The sequence below is a fragment of the Sylvia atricapilla genome, chromosome 2 (assembly GCF_009819655.1).
Source record: "Sylvia atricapilla isolate bSylAtr1 chromosome 2, bSylAtr1.pri, whole genome shotgun sequence".
NCBI classification, from domain to species: domain Eukaryota; kingdom Metazoa; phylum Chordata; class Aves; order Passeriformes; family Sylviidae; genus Sylvia; species Sylvia atricapilla.
In genome coordinates this window covers 109,202,652-109,220,001 of record NC_089141.1, presented here as the reverse complement: position 1 = coordinate 109,220,001, position 17,350 = coordinate 109,202,652, and the positions used below count along the sequence as shown (strand labels likewise).

The window sequence follows — 17,350 nt, the reverse complement described above, 5'->3', positions numbered from 1 at the left end:
ACAAAAGGATCAATGGTTAAATTACTGGAATGGGATGAAAGCAGTCGTGTCCCACCCTTGCCACAGTTTTTCTACACACTTTCGAGAGTTAAATAATTTATCAGAACCTCTATTCCTCAGCTGCTAAAATACAGCAGCATTTCCCTCTCTCCTCCATCTGAACCACTGCCCACCTTGGCTATTTGATTACTAAAGTCAGTAGGGCATGATTTACTTAACTTGATGCACATATACCACTAACACAAAGGATCACTTCCACCTCCAGACTCAGCAGATCAGTACTTTAAAGCTACAATAACTAACATTCATTCAACAACAATAAAAAAATCTTACGTTATATTCCCTATTAATAGTGTCCTGTTAGTGAAGATAAAAATTGCTGTATGCAAATGCCAATACACCAAGAGTCCTGTAATTCTAATTACACCTCTACAAAAGCATGTTGTTTGTGGACATGAGATCCATCCTTCTCTCTTCATTAACACATTAAAATGACAACTGTAATGTTCCTGACTTCATCAATTTTCTTGCCTTCAGAAAGTAGTACCAACACTGTACTTCACACTTAAGGCACAGCCAAAACATTCAGGGATACACATCAAGAGCAATAAAATCCCACTATTTAAAACAAAAGTCTCAAACACTAGTTGTGAAAGTATTTGTGCTAAGTATTTCATACTTACAGTACTGTGTAATGTCCATTAAAAAAAATAAAAAAAAAAATTGGTTTGAATACTGGATGAAGTACAAATACTGCAAACCTATAACCAAGTACCAGGACACACAACCATTACACACACTACAGCTGTGAGTTCCAAGTATAAACACAGTACAACCACGAACTACAGAATGTGTCACCCATTGCACTTTAATTAGATCCTAAAAAGCTGCACCCTATTAATACAAAGGCCAAAGTACATAAAAACAAACCTAACTGATCTTAAAGAAATCTATGGCTCAGATAAAATTACCCAAGAAACACACGTAAAACAAGTGACTCCTTCAAAAAACACTAGAAAACCAGTTCCACTCATAACACAATTTACAAAATGTTATCCAACTTCAACTTGTTCCACAGGACAGATAGTACACTAGATAATAAACCAATAATAGAAAATGCACAATATATTAAGAAAAAAAACCCCCAAACATAAAGAAACAACTCAGATGTGAATTTGCAGAAACTGGAGAGGCTGCCCACTTCCTGGAATGCTTCACAAATGTCTCCTGGTACCAATTTCCAGTTTCTCAATTCCCAGTACTGCCATTATATAAGACAAACATTCTTAATTCTTTTTCAAGCAATATTTCTTTGTTTTGATGAAAATAAATCAAGCCAAAATGTTTCCAAAGTTATTAAAAAAAAAAACCAACAAAAAACCCCACTTTACTACACTGAGACTAACCTGCTAAAATGTTTTCTTGCATAATTATTTTTCAAGCAGTTTGCTATAAATAAAACTGAGGATGCTTTATTATGGATTAGTAGGAAATTAACATTAATGTCAACACTGAAAGGACAAATTCAACATACATTAATTCACACTGTTTGAAACTATTTTTAAACAAGCAACACTACAATTGTAAGAAAAATGAAAGAATATTGTCACTGTGCACTTATTTTGTAAGCTTCATAAAAGCACCGATAAAGCACGCTGTTAATTTTGTCAACACATGTGGCCTTTACACAAAGGAAATACCATTTTTAAAATCAGCTGGAAAACAAAAGGACTGCAAAACCATGAGAGGTAACACAGACTAAAACATGGCATATTGTGTGGAACTACTTCATCGCTTTGAATCGACTTCAACATCAATACTTTTAAATGGAAACATGCTTCAGATTTTGTCCACAGGATATGACAAACTGATTAAACTCAATGAATGGGAATTAACAAGCATCTTATACCCAATACATCGGACCAGCTACATCAACCTACATCTGTACAGATGCCAGTTACAGCTTATGAAACAATGGTTTGTCACTGCAATCAAGTCAACTTTGGCTGAATACTGGAAACATCATCAGAAACAAACAAATAAAACACAAATGGGGGGGGGGGAAAGGGAAGAAAAAGGAAGGAAAAAAAAAGGGAAATGCTTTGCAATTCACTTCCAATACAATGGATATCTTTGCGCTCCCCCCCCCAGTAATCTTTAAGCTTCACCTCCTGCCAGAACGCCTTCCTGGGAGTAAGACATCAAGACACCAGCAGGGTTTTTGTTTTGGGTTTTTTTTTCTTCCTTCACGTTAATGTTCTTGTCAACTACGGAAGCATAACAGTGAGCACTTTCTCCAACACAAGACTGACTGTTGGGTTTCCAGCGTTTCAACCACTTTGAAAGGTGATCTCTTAATTTCCCTCTCCTCTTCCCCAAAACCACACTAACTGCAAACTATGATTTTCAAGCTCTTTTTTCTGCAAAATAAAAGCAAAATTTCTGGCAACAGAAAATCCCATTCTTTTGTCAGACATACAGCGTGTACACCATTACAGGAAAGTTTCTTTTGGGTTATCACATATCCAATACGTGAGGCAACATTACAATATTCCTGACCCTTAGTCTAGATCTTCAATAATTCATAAAATTGTACAGATCTCACGTCTTATCTGCTCTTTTGATTTGCTACACCCAGCAGCACGGCTTGGCTTAGTTCATGACACTACAGTCCATACATACTACAAAGCAAAACCACCAAAAACCGGGGACTGCACACCTGGAGAATGAATAGAACCCACAATTAAATTAAAGCTCTGGACATGTAGCTTCTTCCATCCATCCCTCAAAGAAATCCCAGGTTTTTTATTACTAAATCCTGTCAGGGTGTGGCTTCATTAAACCCAAGCTCCCACTGCAAAGGCCTCCTGTAATCCCCTCCAAGCCAACACACAAGTCAGTGAACCCCAACAAAAATATGGAGCGTCTTCTTGCACCCAGGCACCAAATTTAAGCCCAGAATAGACTCCTCCTGCTGCACAAGGCCCCAGGCAGGGAAGGGAGATGTTCTTCAAATACTTACAACCCAAAACCTCCTGTCAGGCTCCCCAGCCAGGTACCCTGCTGCTGCCACCTCAAGCACAGGTAATGGGGAGCGCTGCCAGGCCCCAGAGATCACTCACTGTTACAGCGTGGCAGCCTCTGGAAAAGGTTCAATACTGGGTGTGCTCCTCTCACATCAAGGGGAGCACTGAGAAATTTCTGCCTTTGTGAAGGATTCCTCTGGAAACATGACTCAATGGTTTTCCTTACCTGCTACACTTGCACATAAATCTCACACTGTAACGTGCTGCCTTGAATTTTGTTAAATCACTCAGTCAGGATTTCATAATTATGGAGTCTAGGGTCTTTGTTAGCTGTTGTTGCTCCGTGCACAAAAGGAAACATTTTGTTGCTATCACTGTAAAACCTATTAATTAACTGCACATATATTCGGCCACAGTCTCTACTATAAAAATAACTGCTACACTGAATTAAAGTAGTCGGCTAGATTAATTGTTCTAAAGCCCTCAATAGAACATAAACTGCATAAAGCCTCACACACAGAGAACAGGAATGAAGCAGAAAATACCTTAAAAATAGCAACTTCTTATCGGTAACAGAAACACGAGCACGTTCCTTCAAAGTAAAAAGCACAAACAAAACCGAAACTGCTTCAAACCAAGAAATTCCTCTCAAACATCTCTGCACTGAACAGCAACGTTTTAATCCTTCTACTTCCTTAAATAATCTACCTTTCTCAGAGACAAGTTTTACAAGGAATCTGCTTCGTGAGTTACTGTGCGATTCATAAATACACAAAACACCATCCAAAAACTGGAGTGAAATAGCAAAATATTTGGTTTGCTTGGGGATTTTTTTAGCATTCACTGCATGGATTTGCGGATCAATACAGTAAAAGAACATACAATGAAAGACATTTCTGAAAACGTATTTCAAAACTACCTGCAACTTCAGATTGCGTACACTAAAATTACAATTGACTGGCATCTTTAAAAAATCATTATATGTAAGAAAGGCACAAAACTCAACTAACAGGCTGAATTGCTCTTTGCAGCTCCTAATCTTACAGCACGCAAAATAAAACTTAAACCAGGGGTTTTATGCGACAGATGATCTAATTAGATGGGAAGGTTTTATTTTCTATCTGGCATTCTTAAGCTCTATCCCATACGGGATTGGGTCTAATATTTCCGATAGCCTCAGCAGCGTTCACAGAGCAGACACAAGTTCTGGTCCACCAACAGTTAACATACATTATTTGACTGGTTTGACATGTCACTCCCCTACCTTTTTGATTAATGGGAAGAAGTGCTCTTATAAATAACTCTGAAAATCGAAAGGAAACCGCGAGATTTTTTTTTTTTTTTAAATAGAAGCACAAAGGAAAGTGTACTTGCCTTTCCTTCCATCTCTCCCCCCTCCCCCCACGTCCTGACATTGAGCTTTTCCAATCCTGACATAAGAAATAAACACCCCAACACAAGCACAGGCCTAGGCTATCCAATTCAACACGCTTTAAGAGTCAAGTGTTCAGATCAACCAAAAACCGGCAGCAGAAAAAAAAAAAATAATAATTCTCCACGATACAGCCCGGGCACAACAATGGGATGAGCAGTGTCAAACGCCAGACTACTGACAGGAACAAGCCAGGAAGCAGGAACCAGAGTAGCACTGTTCCCTTTGCCTCGGCCATGTGGCATGTTAAAAACAGTTCCACTTATTCTTTTAGCCAAACGTTTCGCTGGCATTCGGTGTTTTAAGCACAGCTGGCAGACACTCGGCCCGCACAGCCTTTGTCAGCAGCTCACGGACAGGCAGCGGAACGTGCTACAGGTTGATTGAGGAGGGCACCGGCGCTGCAAAGCAGCAGGAAAGCGCCCAGAAGGAACTTGGGATGCGCAGGAGAGTTTCCCTCGGCCTTCACCGGGGGCTCCACGCTCCCCATATTCGCTCCCGGTGTTTGTTTCGTGTTTACCTCCCCCCCCTTCTCTTTCTCCTCCCTGTCCGGCCATCTTGGGCCGACAGGAGCAGCCATTACTTAACTAAATGACAGGGCCAACAACTTTCCGCAGAGACAAACAGCCGTCTCCGGACAGCGGGCCGGGCGGCAGCAGCCCGCGGGCCGCCCCGCTCCCTGTCACGGCGGGACGGCGGGCGGCCCGCGGGGCTCGGGGAGCACCGGGCACGCCGGATGGAGGCACGGGGCCCGCAGAGTAAACAAGTCACTCTGCCGGGCTCCGGGAGCCGCTCAGCGCCGCGCCCGCCCCGGCCCGGACCCCGTGCTCCCTGCGGGCTCCGGCCCCGGCTCCGCTCCCGGCTGCTGGGGGCGAAAATCACGAGGGAGGGTCCGGGGAGCGGCAACGTCAGCAGCGCCGAGCGCGCCCTCCCTTCCCTCGCTCTCCCCCCGCTGCCGCCTCCTCCTCCTCCTCCTCCTCGCCGTCCGCCTCCCCCCCTCCGCCCCCGCGCCCCCTCCCCCGGCCCGTCCGCTCCCGGGCCCGGGTTCCGCCACTTTCCCGTCCCGGGGCTGGACGGGCACCCGCATGGCCACGCTCCCCTCGTCCCGCCCGGGGAGAATGGCGGGGGGGGGCGGTAAAAAGGAAAGGGGCGCAGGCGGCAGCAAGGCGCGGAGACCCCGCGGAGGTGGCGGTGCCCCCCGCACAGCCCGTGCACACACTCACCGTGCGGGCCCGGGGGTCCCGAGGGAAGGGGCGGCGGGGCCACCGCGCTCCCCATCCCCCGTTTCCCCCCCCTCCCCCCCATCCCCGCTCCACATCCACCCTCGCGCTTACCTTTAACAGCAAGGCCTTCGTTCTGGCGCCATCTTCATGAAGCCTCAGAAATCCGAAGAGCCGGCTGCGAGGAGGGGAGCGGGCGGGAGGGAGGGGAGAGAGAGGCACCGGCGTTAGCGAGAGTCAGCGCGGCGGGCGGGCGAGGGCAGAGCGCGGCCCGGGAGCGGCGGCGCACGGGGAGCCGCGGGCAGGGGAGCGGGGGGACACGGAGGGAGCGCGGGCCGAGCCGGGACACGGAGGCGGCCGGGGCGCAGTGGGGAGCGGGTACCTGTCGAGGCCGGATAGGGCTTCTCTCTCCTGGGCTGTCAAGCTGGCGAAGTCCTCCTCGCTCTGGCCGCTCGCTTTCCCCGCCGCCATTTTCTTTTCCTCATCACCGAAAGGAGCAGCAGAGGCGGCGGCGGCGAGCGACACTCCGCACGATTTCATGGAAACGCAGCGTAATTAACTCGCGGATCGCACCCCCCCCTCCCTGCGCGCCCCCAAACACCCCCCAGCGCCGGGCGGGGCGGGGTGCCCGACACACACACACACCACAACTTTTATTACAACAACAACAGCCGGCAGGGAGGGGGAGGGAGGGAGGGAGGGGAGGGGAGAGGGAGGGAGGGAGGCGGGGGGAAGCCCCGCTGCTCGGAGGAGGAGGTGGGAGGGAGGGAGGGAAGGAGGGGGGAGGGAGCCCCAGCGCTGGAGACTCGGGGGAGGAGGAGGAGGCGGCGGCTGCGGATGGCGGCGGAGCGGTGTTTACATCGCCGCTCGCTGCCGGCGGCGCGGGGAGCCGGAGTGTCGGGGAGCTGGGGGGACCCTCCCCGCCCGCCCCGCGGCTCGGGGTGTGTTTTGCCGCCCGTACAAACTTCCCCGGAGCCGCTGCCCAAAGTTGTTGTAATTGTGTCACACCGCGGACCCCGCGCGCCGCCACCGCGACCCCCCCGTGCCGCCCCGCCCGCCCGCGTCCGCGCGGCCAATCGGCGCCGCCGTCGTGCCCCACGTGACCTTTGTTGACTTACGTCAGTCATTGCGCTCCGCCGCCGCTGCGCTCCGGTTCGGTTGGCCCTCGCCGCCCGCCTTCCCGTCGGCCTCACGCCATTGGTTGGTAGGATGGAAGGGGGTGGGGTTTTGGAGAAGCGCTGTTTGTGATAGGTCGAGCGGGCCGTCAGTCAGACGAGCTTTTCGATTAGCGAGCACCAGCAGGTTGGGATGCGCCTTTAAAAGCGGACCGCGGGGGAGGGGGGAGATGTCGGGAGTGGCGGGCGCTGGGGTGGGAAGATGAGGAGGAGGAACGAGGGAGGGCTTCGTTCACGGGTGGAGTTGCGTAACGGGGGCTCCGGGCTGGAGGAGTGGACGCCGCTGAGGAAGACGCCATGTCCCACCGGCGGGGGGCAGCAGGCACGCTCGCGCCCCCCCCCGCACTCCGCCCCACCTCGGGCGTGGCGCTCTTGGCACAAGCAGAAAATAAAGGCTTCCCGGAGCGGCGACGGGGCTGAACGGGGCTACGAAGGAGATGCTTGGGCGGCGGGTAACGCTCGCACGGAAGGGCGGGGGCCGCCCCCGCCGTTGGTTTCGCCCACGGCCCCCCTCCCGCCTCCCCCGGGAGCCCGTGACAGGTGGAGCGGCCCCTGCTAGAGCGCGCTCGCGCGCGCGCCCCCGCGGCTGTCACGTGGCGCAGGCGGCCCCGCGCGCTTCGCGCGAGACGCACGGCAAAGTCTCGCGATGTTTCGAGGGCCTCAGGGCGTGAGGGCGGGGAGCGGCCGGCTCGGCCGCGGCTGCAGCGGCGGGAAAAGCGCGAAGGACGGCGGTGACAGCACCTGGGAATTCGGGCTTCTGGGCACGCTTCGTGTGTGAGTAAAGCTCTGAATTTCTTTAGGCGCGGAAAGGAAAGGGGGTTTGGTGCTTGCTTTCTATGCTTCATATGGCTTAGCGCAGCTCCAGCCTGACTTGTAGATGAAGTGTTACCTGAGCATTAGACTGCCTTTAGGTACCTAAAAGGTCACGTCGTTCCAAATCCCCGCCGTGGGCAGGGACACCTCCCACTAGACTCGGTTGCTCAGAATCCCATCCAACCTGGCGTTGAACGCTCCAAAGAATGGGACATCCGCACCTGTTCCTGTGCCTCCACACCATCTTTGGGTTCCTCCACCCTTCTCAGCTCAACCCAGCGTTTCTCTTTACAGTACCACACAGCCAGGAGGCTTTTACAGTAAGGTGTTTGCAGATAATTTAATCTTGGCTCTGCTGTGGTGTGTACGAGGAGCTGAGCCCTGCTGTGGGTGTGTGAGGGCACAGCTCATCCCCATTTTGCTGGAAATGGATCAGAACAGCCTTCTGTAACAGCATTACATCACTTCTCTGGTGTCTGGCTGAAGTTCCGTGTCTGGGCTGGCTTTTCCCATTTGAATTTCCTGTTTGAGATTTAGGTGCTCTAAAGCATAAGTAAAGCCATTAGCTGCCTTTGGGAATTTGGTGAACAAGGTCAAAGACCAGCCTATGCAGTGGATGCTGCTACTTGCAAGTTCTCCTTTAATTACCACTCTCCAACCATGCTCATGACACTGAAGCACATTTCTCCCTCTGTAAGTGTTAAACTAACGTGTCAGTGATGTTTTTCAGGTGGATCCTTACGTGTTTTCTGGTCCTGATGCAGAGACAGTGGCAGAAATGGAGACCTGGTCAAAACAAAGTCTTAAATAATGTAAATGAAGACTCAGAGTAGTGTGTCCATGTTGCTCTTAAAAGCAAACTCTTGCAATGTAGCTCTGCTTTCTGATGCCAATGCAGGAAGAACAAAAAAAAAAAAATAAGGCATCTGAGTTTGATGATGTTTCATTTCTTCATAAAAGAGTCAGCAGCCAGTTTGTTGAGAGTATTCGTATAAGAGACAGGCATTTGTGCTTAAAGGACTTGCCAGTTTGGAATGCAGATAAAACCCAAGTTATTTTTGGTTCTGGGAATGGTTCATAGTCTGTTAATAGTGGAAACACTATGATCAAACATCTGTGTTCATGTGTATTGTCCATGGCTTCTCTGTCATGGATTTTCTCAGCAGAGTTTCCTCAGGTGCCAAAATCAGGGCCATGAGCCTGACTGCTTGGGAATGTGCCATAAATGTGGGATTTCAGTGCAGATTGTTTTTGGGGATCTTGACTCTTGGATGTAGCATTTCCACTTTGCAGTGTCCTGAGTATAAATTAGCAGAAAGGAGAGCAGACAAAACCATTTCTCAGTGGAAGAATGAGTTTGCTAAACCACAGAGCGATTCAGGAGGCTGTAGAAGCTGAGGGTCCTGGTCCAGCTGAAACTTTTGTGCACCTGAAGCCACCACAGCTGAGTTACTTCTCTGGTACTGTCAGTGTCACTCTTAACCCCCTACACCCTGCTGAATTTCTGGGATTGAATTTCCAGATTGCCTGCATTTGTTTGTTTGATTATTTGCTGTCACTTCCAAGTCAGTTAGGAAATTCGAAGGAGCAGTAGATCAGTCCCTGTTGGATACAGTTGAAATCTCCTGGTTTTCTGTAGTCCAGGCATACTTTGTAACCACCTGCACCATGATCCATCCTTGGAGAAACAGAGGTGTTTGCAGCTGGGAATATCAGTTCCCATTGGTTTGGTTTTCATTCCTGCCTTTTTAAGCTCTGGGCAGCTGCAAGCGCTGACCAGCTGAGCAAGGACAGTGTCATCTCCTTACCCAAGAGCCTGAAGAAGCTCAGGAGCCACGTGGAGTCATGTGTGATCTCTGCTGATGCTGCTGTTTAGAAAAGGATTTTGAGGTGTGGAGTCAACACTGTGCTCCCAGTAGCTCAGGAGATGTCTGACTATGAGGCAAATCCTTTTGCAGCAGAGCAGGCAAAATGTGATGAGACGCTCTTGGATTCACGTGACAATGTGCACGTATTGAAAGACAGCAGCTAACAAAGCAGGCTGCCCAGCAGAACCCACAGGATGCCATTTTGTATCCTACAAAACATAAATCTAATACTTACCTTGCTGCCAGCTTCCCAAACTGTACTCAACCTGCCTGAAACACGTGGCCATTTGGCATATGAGGCAAAGCAGCATAAACTAGTAAAATCTGGCAATAGGTCAGTTAGGGAGAAAGCAGTTTCGTTAACACTTCTCTTTTGCTTGTTTTTCTTACTGTTGTTTTCTTTTACTCCAAGGTAAAAGAAGAAAACCTTAAATTACTAAACTGTTTTCTTGGTATTTGGAACGAGAAAGCCCATGGTGCTTCATTTTTGGACTTCAGCAGTGGCTTTTCCATTGTCCAAGAGTTTGTAGTGAAATGACCTGGCATTTATATGATCCTTGTACTGCCCACATTAAAGTTCTGATGGGTGTTGTGTGATGATCTGTGTTTTGACAGCATATGGCAGTCAAGAAAGTGGGGAAGCTGATAAAAACCTCAAAGTTTTGGGGTTTGTTTTGGGTGTGTGTCCCCCCCCCCAAAAAAAAAAAAAAAAGGCAAATGCTTTTGCTGGCAATAAAGAAAATCAATACATGGGTTAGGAGAATTATTATTGAAAATAGGAAAAAATTCATTCCAATGCTGTTTATCACTATGTTGAAGAAAAAACTGCTCTTTAATCTCAGAAATACTTCCCTAGCTTTAGGTAGTAAGGGGAGTGAACTAATTTTGGAAATTAGTTATTATAAAGAAAAAAAATACAGGGCTTTTTAAATGAAAGTTTTAAAAAGCAAGGCTAAATGCTTTGGTTACGCATTTAATTATTGTTCTGTCTTGCTTGAATCATGTAATTTTTGTCTATTGCCCTCTCTGTCCTTAGTTATCGTGAGTTTAAGACCTGGATTGTCTTTGAAAGGCTTAATGCTGGAATTCATCTGGAGTTAAGTGGTAATTCATGGTCTTCAGAAGTCCACACAGTCACCAGTAATATCTGTCCCCATGCAGCAACATGTCAGCAACTTGGTCCAAACATGGAGAGCCATGAATTTGTGTCATCACCTTCACAGTGTTCTGAGCTCTTTCATGAGATTCAGAAAGCAAGGTGGTTTTGGCTGTTCTGTAGATTTGCTGTGTGAGAGACACCAGGTTTCTGCATGCCAGCATAAACACAGGGACCTCTTTGCTGAAGCTCTGCAAGCAGAAGAAATGACTCTTAGCAGATCTGTATCCTGGGGTTTTTTTGTCTGTTAGATCTGTATCCTGTTTCTGCAGTATATAGATCTATGTTTTACTGACAGTTTCTGCTGACTTGGAGAAATAAAAAAATGTGAAAATTACACTTGTCCAGGAGGTGGTTCCTTTACAGTGCTACTGTTGTTAGGTTTTAGATTTTTTTTTTTTCCAGTTGTGCCTGTACCTCCCACCTCCAGCACTTTGGTTGTGTCTTTGGTGTGCATTCCAAATGTGGAAATGCTTTCATTTATGGGAGCAGTTTTAGGTGAATGTCCTCCCCCTGGGGACCAGGTGTGGCAGCTTATGACTTGCCACCTTCCAAAAAAATCACCTGTTTGCGAGGAGATGTTCCTGAACAAGGATCTCTGCTCTTCCAGAACAGTGCAGAGAAACTGATTTTTTTGCATGTGTTTCCATGCAGGAATTTGAGCAGCTCTTCTCTGTTGAGAAGCTGATAATAAAATACTGTGTATATATTAACTTGTCTTCAGATTGACAGTTGTAACTTAATAGAATTTGGCAAATGCTGTAAAGAAGAGGAAAAAAAATCCCATCATTTTGTTTCTATGGTGGTTTTATATGTATTGAATTAATATTAGATGTTGGGCTGATACCTTTGTAGCCTGCTGGTTTTCTGGCTTGGAAGTGAAAAATCAATCACATTTCTCAATCAGCTCTGGGCAAAATTAGGAGAGATTTTGAAGAACATTTGAACAGACCCAATCCTCAGCAAACAAGGTGAATGGATATCTTGTTACCTTTGGTTAATCCTGAGACAGAATCCAATATTATCCAAATACTTTATTGTCTGATATTTTTGTTTTTCTCCAAAAAAAGAGGATGTCATGGCACACTAGATTTTAATGTTTCATACAGAAATCTTTTTTAGAAAGTAGCTGGGAATTACTTGTTTTAAAAGCCTCAACTGTTGTGTATGTTGCTTTTTGTTAACATTTATGTGGATGTCTAAAAGGACAAAAATCTTCAATAACCAATCTAAAACGCTATTTTGGTTGTGGTCTACTTTCCCTGTCCATTTCTTACAACATCAGCCACTTGTAAAATCAGGTATTTTGCCCAGGTCATGGTAGATAGCAAATCTTGTGCACAGATGAGGGTTTGAAAGGTGCAAAGAGCAGCAGCTTTGGGGCGTTGAGTGTGACAGAGGCAAAGCCTTGGCTCAGGAAGCTCCATCCTGCACTTACCAAACACAATGACAGTTCCCCATCCTTGTCTAAGCCCTTCAGGATTCCTTACAGCAGTGGGTGAGTCAGGGCATTTCAAATGAAGTAAAATCATGCTGAAATCTGAAGACTTTGTTGCTGTAGGATAACTCTCTTATCTTTTTGAGTGTTTCCAAAATGAGGTGGCATTGCATTAATTTGATGTATAGGACACAATGAGTACAGAACAGACAGGGTTGTACTCAAAGCATGGAAATGTGTTTATTGTATGTAACTGGAAGAGAAGCAAAACACCAAACTGAAATGTGCTTTTTTTGTGTGTGTGTGCTGATTTTTATTTTAAGTTTGCTATTATAAGAGGCAGGTTATGTATAGAATTTCTAGAATTCCTCAAGGGGTCTGTGCTCCACTGTGTCTTGTGCAGTCAGTAAGAGTTGGGTCAGGCCTCTCACACAGCTGCAGCCACCAGGATGATGTGAGGAAGACAAGTAGTTTCTACCATCAGCTTGACATTCGTAAAACCCAAAGCTAACCCTGCCTGCCTTTAATTTTTTCCTTGCTTCCCCCTTCAGCTGCACTTTGGTTTGGGACCTGTGAAACAGGAAGTCCCTGGGAATGGTTGGGAGAACTTCCCACCTTAGAGTTTCTCAAGGTATGGTTTGAGAAGTTTGGAAGTTTGTGGTTGTCTATTTGAATAAATACACTCAGTGCTACTGAAGTCACTTTGTGAGTTCTTCTTCCCTAATGGTGTTTTGGTTTGGTGTTTTGTCTGTAAATGAGTCCTGTGGTGGTTTACTCTTGGGAGGAAAGTTAAAAGTGTTGTTCTCCATGGATATGTAATCCCAAACTGAAAGCTGAGTAAGAGGAAGGAAATTGCCATTGGTCTCAATGGGACAAAAGTTCCTTGGGAATTGGGGCAGCAAAGGGAAGCTTCACTGAGAATCTGCAATGTTTTCCAAAACCTTGGTATCCTTAACTTAGTTGTTTTTCTGCCACTAGTGGATACACAAAATTTCACTGGAAATCGTGAATTCAAATCTTCACATAACAAAATACTTGTCCATTGGCTTCTTAGTGAGAAGAAAGTTCCTCTAATATTCCTTTTCTCAATCAAAAATACTCACATCCCTTGATAAACTCAGATGCTTACATGTAACCTTCCCAGCTACTGGAGTCTGGTCTGGAGGCCATGAAAGTAATGATGCAACTGGCACCATTTTAAAGACATAGAAGTTTGAAAGTGCATGGATACGTTTCTTCTCAAGGGTAATCTATATAAAAAAGGACCAGGATATGGTCTTAAGTAAAATATGTTGGTCCTGTTCAGGTTATAATTGTTTCCTATACAAATAAAAGAGGACAAATGTGTGATTTTAAAATACTTCTGTTGTCGATCGTGTCATTGGTTTGGGTTTTTTACTAAGTGATTGGTTTTGGTTTTATTACGTATTCCTTCAGTTGCCGGCATATTTCTAATGAATAATCCCACCATCCCAAGGACCTGAACCTGCAGGTTCTGGAATGTCTTCTGAAGAGACTTTCTGCTCAGTAAAGACCAAGTCCCATTTTTAATGGATCAGTCCAGATAAGCTTTCAAAATTTAAATGCTTACCAGAGCTCCTTTATTCAGGAAATGAAGCAAGACACAGGTTTTCTTGCAAATTCAGTTCCTGGTTTCTGTTACATCAACCCCTGCTAAACAAGACATCCTGCACTATTTATGCTTCTGTTTCTCTGAAAACAACTGAATACAATATATATGATTAGTGAAGAACAAAACACCTACTGTTAAGCCTCTTTCATAAATCAGCTGAATTTTTTCATAACTATTTGGGGTCACCTAATGTTGCAATGGTAGGTGCTTTTTGTTGTGGTCTGCAGAAAATACAGGGGAAATAGCAGGAGGATCACAGTTTGTCTCCTAGGTGGAGTGGTTTGGATCCAAACCCTGCCATGGGTGGGTGGTTTGGTGCTGTACAAGAAAGGGAGATCCTGACTGCAGCTGGTATTTCCCAGGAGGGATGAGCAGAAACTGATGCCCAGGAAGTTCCACCTGAACATGAGGATGAATTTCTTCCCTGTGCAGTGACTGAGCACTGAACAGATTGTCCAGAGAGTGTGTGGAGCCTCCCTCACTGGAGATATTCCAGACCCATCTGGACACAATCCTGTGCCATGTGTGCTCTGGGATGACCCTGCTCAAGCAGAGAGGTGCGTCCAGATGACCCACAGTGGTCCCCTCCAGCCTGAACCATCCTGTGATTCTGTGAACAAGGGGAAAGAGCCAAGTGTATGCGGTGAGGCTGACCAGAGGCCTTTTCTGTAGCTGAATTCTTCTGACCAGTCACTTATTCCAGCTCATCTTTCTGTCCCTATCGTGTTTTCCACAAAATGTGTAGAACATGGATGTGTTAAAATGACAAAGTGTCCAACAAAAAGAAATGATCATGTAGTTTTGGGGTGGTTTGGATTTTCCCTCCAGTCTTAACCAAACTAGTGACTGTGTTAGCACTTTGTCAAAAGTCTCACAGGTGGGTCACAAAAATGGTGGTGCCTCAGAAGGGGTCCTGTGACATCTATTTGGGAAAAGCATCCCCTGCTCGTGACAGTCCCGTCCCTGCCACTGTTGCCAACCCTGTGCAACCCCTCAGCAATACTGATTTAACTGTTTGCAAAGCTGTATTGGAAACTGAGGCAAAGTCATTGAAACAGCCTCAATTAAAAAAAATAAACTGGCCTCCACCCCCTCCAAAAAAAAACCCCAAACAGAAAAAAACCCCAAACCAACCAAACAAAAATCCTCAAAACAAATGAAACCCCAGAAACTTCCAGAGGGGAGGTGAAAGGCACTTCCTGACAACTTTTATGGTCATTATTCCCGTGCAATATTGTGTGGCACACTGAAACGTGTTTAAGAATAACATCAATTTAATGTGAAATTAAATGCCAGAACGGATGATACAGTGGTTGCACTATTGAGTAGCATACTGAATTCAATTAAATCTTGTCTTGTTAATAAATCTTGCATCACTGCTGACAGCTGCTGTGGAGAATCTTGAGATTGTTTTGTGAGGACGTTCAGCCTGTTCCTAGCAGTGCCTGAGGAGCTGGTGGATGGCTGCCCAGCACAGTAAAATGATTGCATCTTGTGAGCTTGACTGCAGATCGCTATCACAATAATAAAAACCAAGTTAAAAATTACAAAAACCTGGTACCTCTAAAAGCTTATGAGCCGTAGAAATGACCTACTACTAACTCCTTACTATCTCTGAGTAATTGCTTGTTAGGTTGCCAGTTAGATTTAGGTTGGAAGAATTGGACAAATTGCTGTTGGTCTTTATCACGATCTCTCTTTTTTTGCTGTTCTGATGCAGCAGCTGTTGCTGGGAATCAAACCCTGATCCATAGAGAAGGAGGAATAACTCATTTTTCCAGATAACACTTGCTGCATTACCTGTGTACACATTTCCTTCCCAATGGAGCATGGACCAAAAGGAGCAAGTTCTACACAGCTGGCAAGGCCAGTAATGAAACATAATCTACAACTGATGAAACTGGTAGTTTATATAAGAAAATAGTTCACACTCTTCTTTCATTCTAAAGAAAACTCTTACCGTTTTTTAAAAAAATCTGATTACTGTTCTTACACGTCTTTTTTCATGTCACTGTTTACAGAAACTTTTAGGAAAGAATTTGTGTCTTTTATATTAATTCTTAGGTTTCGAAATACAGATTATTTTCCTGAACTAACCACTCCCTCTTAAGCCCAGCTTTGAAATGTTTCCATTATGGTTATTGAGAAGTCTAGGAATTACAGATGTCTATTCAGAAAAGTGTTTAAAGTAATGATAAATAAACAATAAAGGCCATGAGGGTTAAAGATTAAAAATTAAACTTTAAACTACTATCTACTTGTTTTGCAGCCTTAATATGTGCACTGTGATTCTTCCTCTACATTAACATTCAGAAAGTTTTTCCCCATGAACATGTAATTGTTTGTATTAGAAGCTTAACTGTTGTACTCAAAATTAGAATCATGCCTGTGGGCATTTAAAATGGAAGAATAATACCAGCTAATGACTTCAGAGTAACTAGTAAAATTACATCAGGGAGAGTACTTCAGATTTTGCAGATTGGCCAAATTTATATTGATGAGAAATACATAAGATTTAGCTTAGTAAAATTTAATGAAACGAAGCATATATTGAGGTGTGCAGGCTTATTTGTTGTGGAAATTTGTTAACTTTTTATTTCAGAGATAAATGGAGTTCTGCTTTATGGAAATTTCTGGTTATTTTTCTAAAACATTGTTACACCTTTTGATGTAAACAGTTACATGGTCTTGCAGATAGGTTTCTTTAGTAAATTAAATTTATTGGAAGTTATTTCTTCACAACAATAAATGTATTTCTTCACCAGAAGTCCACCAAGGCATATTCCTATGCAAAAAGAATTCAGCTGGTTTGAAATACAAAGGAAACCAGAGGAGTTGCAGTTCAGAGTTCCAGGTGTTTTCTAGAAAATTACTCCATCACTTTTCTGGTTATTTTCACGTTTGTAACATCTTTTTGTGTTCAAAGAGAACAGAGACCTCCACTAAAGAATGGCCAGCTCTTACCTTGGGCACTGAGGTCATTGACAGCCATCATCTGGCTTGCCATGTGGGCTATGATTTCTATCAGCTTCTAATTCGTCCAAGAAGTATAACTGCTCCTCATTTCTGTCCTCACAATTTGGTGTAACTTCATCCTCCAGCTTCAGCAGAGTTTTCCTTTGTCTAAAAGGGTGGGTGCTATAAATAACTTTTTGCCGTGGAAGGTACAAGACAGCAGTTTGGATCTTGGTATTAACTGCAAAGAGCCAAGAGGTTCAAGATGAAAACAGGATCCATTTTCTGTGGATCCATTTCCATTTTCTGTATCTTCCTAGTGAAGATACAGAATCTGAAAATATTAGAATGGAATTCATTAATTAACTTATTTATTTATGAAATGAGTGGGAGAAATTCTGGTAAAATACTGGACACTTCAATAAAAGTGTTACAAAAAAAGGGAAATGCAAATTCAAGTACAGCCATGCTTTAATGAACCAGATAAATCTTTCAGGCAATCAGTGGATGCATGAGCACTAAAGTAGAATGATATAAATCTCATTTTTAAAGTTGGATAGTTTATTCAGCGATTGAATCAAATTAAGAGCATGTGTGTGATGTTCTACTAGCACAGAAATGCTATAGGGAATGA

At 45.0% G+C, this 17,350-nt stretch overlaps 1 protein-coding gene and 1 long non-coding RNA gene across 20 annotated transcripts in view; one reads left to right on the top strand and one right to left on the bottom strand.

The window, feature by feature from the left end:
* KDM6A (lysine demethylase 6A) overlaps positions 1-6,738 on the bottom strand; it is a 152,854-nt gene extending 146,116 nt beyond the window's left edge. For 13 of the 19 annotated variants that reach the window (XR_010743020.1, XR_010743019.1, XM_066314074.1 and 10 more), the window contains exons 1-2: positions 6,061-6,738; positions 5,793-5,856 (exon numbers count right to left, since the gene is read on the bottom strand). Coding sequence is in view for 17 of the 19 variants with exons in the window: in XM_066314074.1 (XP_066170171.1) it covers positions 5,793-5,856; positions 6,061-6,218 (222 nt within the window). In the remaining 2 variants the exon portion in view is untranslated. The remainder of the gene's footprint in view (positions 1-5,792; positions 5,857-6,060) is intronic. The other 6 variants (XM_066314088.1, XM_066314077.1, XM_066314086.1 and 3 more) reach the window with 1 other exon arrangement.
* A 322-nt stretch (positions 6,739-7,060) lies between these two features.
* LOC136358171 (uncharacterized) lies at positions 7,061-15,144 on the top strand. Its single transcript, XR_010743021.1, has 2 exons — positions 7,061-7,627; positions 8,397-15,144. It is a non-coding gene; the product is annotated as an uncharacterized lncRNA (long non-coding RNA).
* The last annotated feature ends 2,206 nt before the right edge of the window (positions 15,145-17,350 follow it).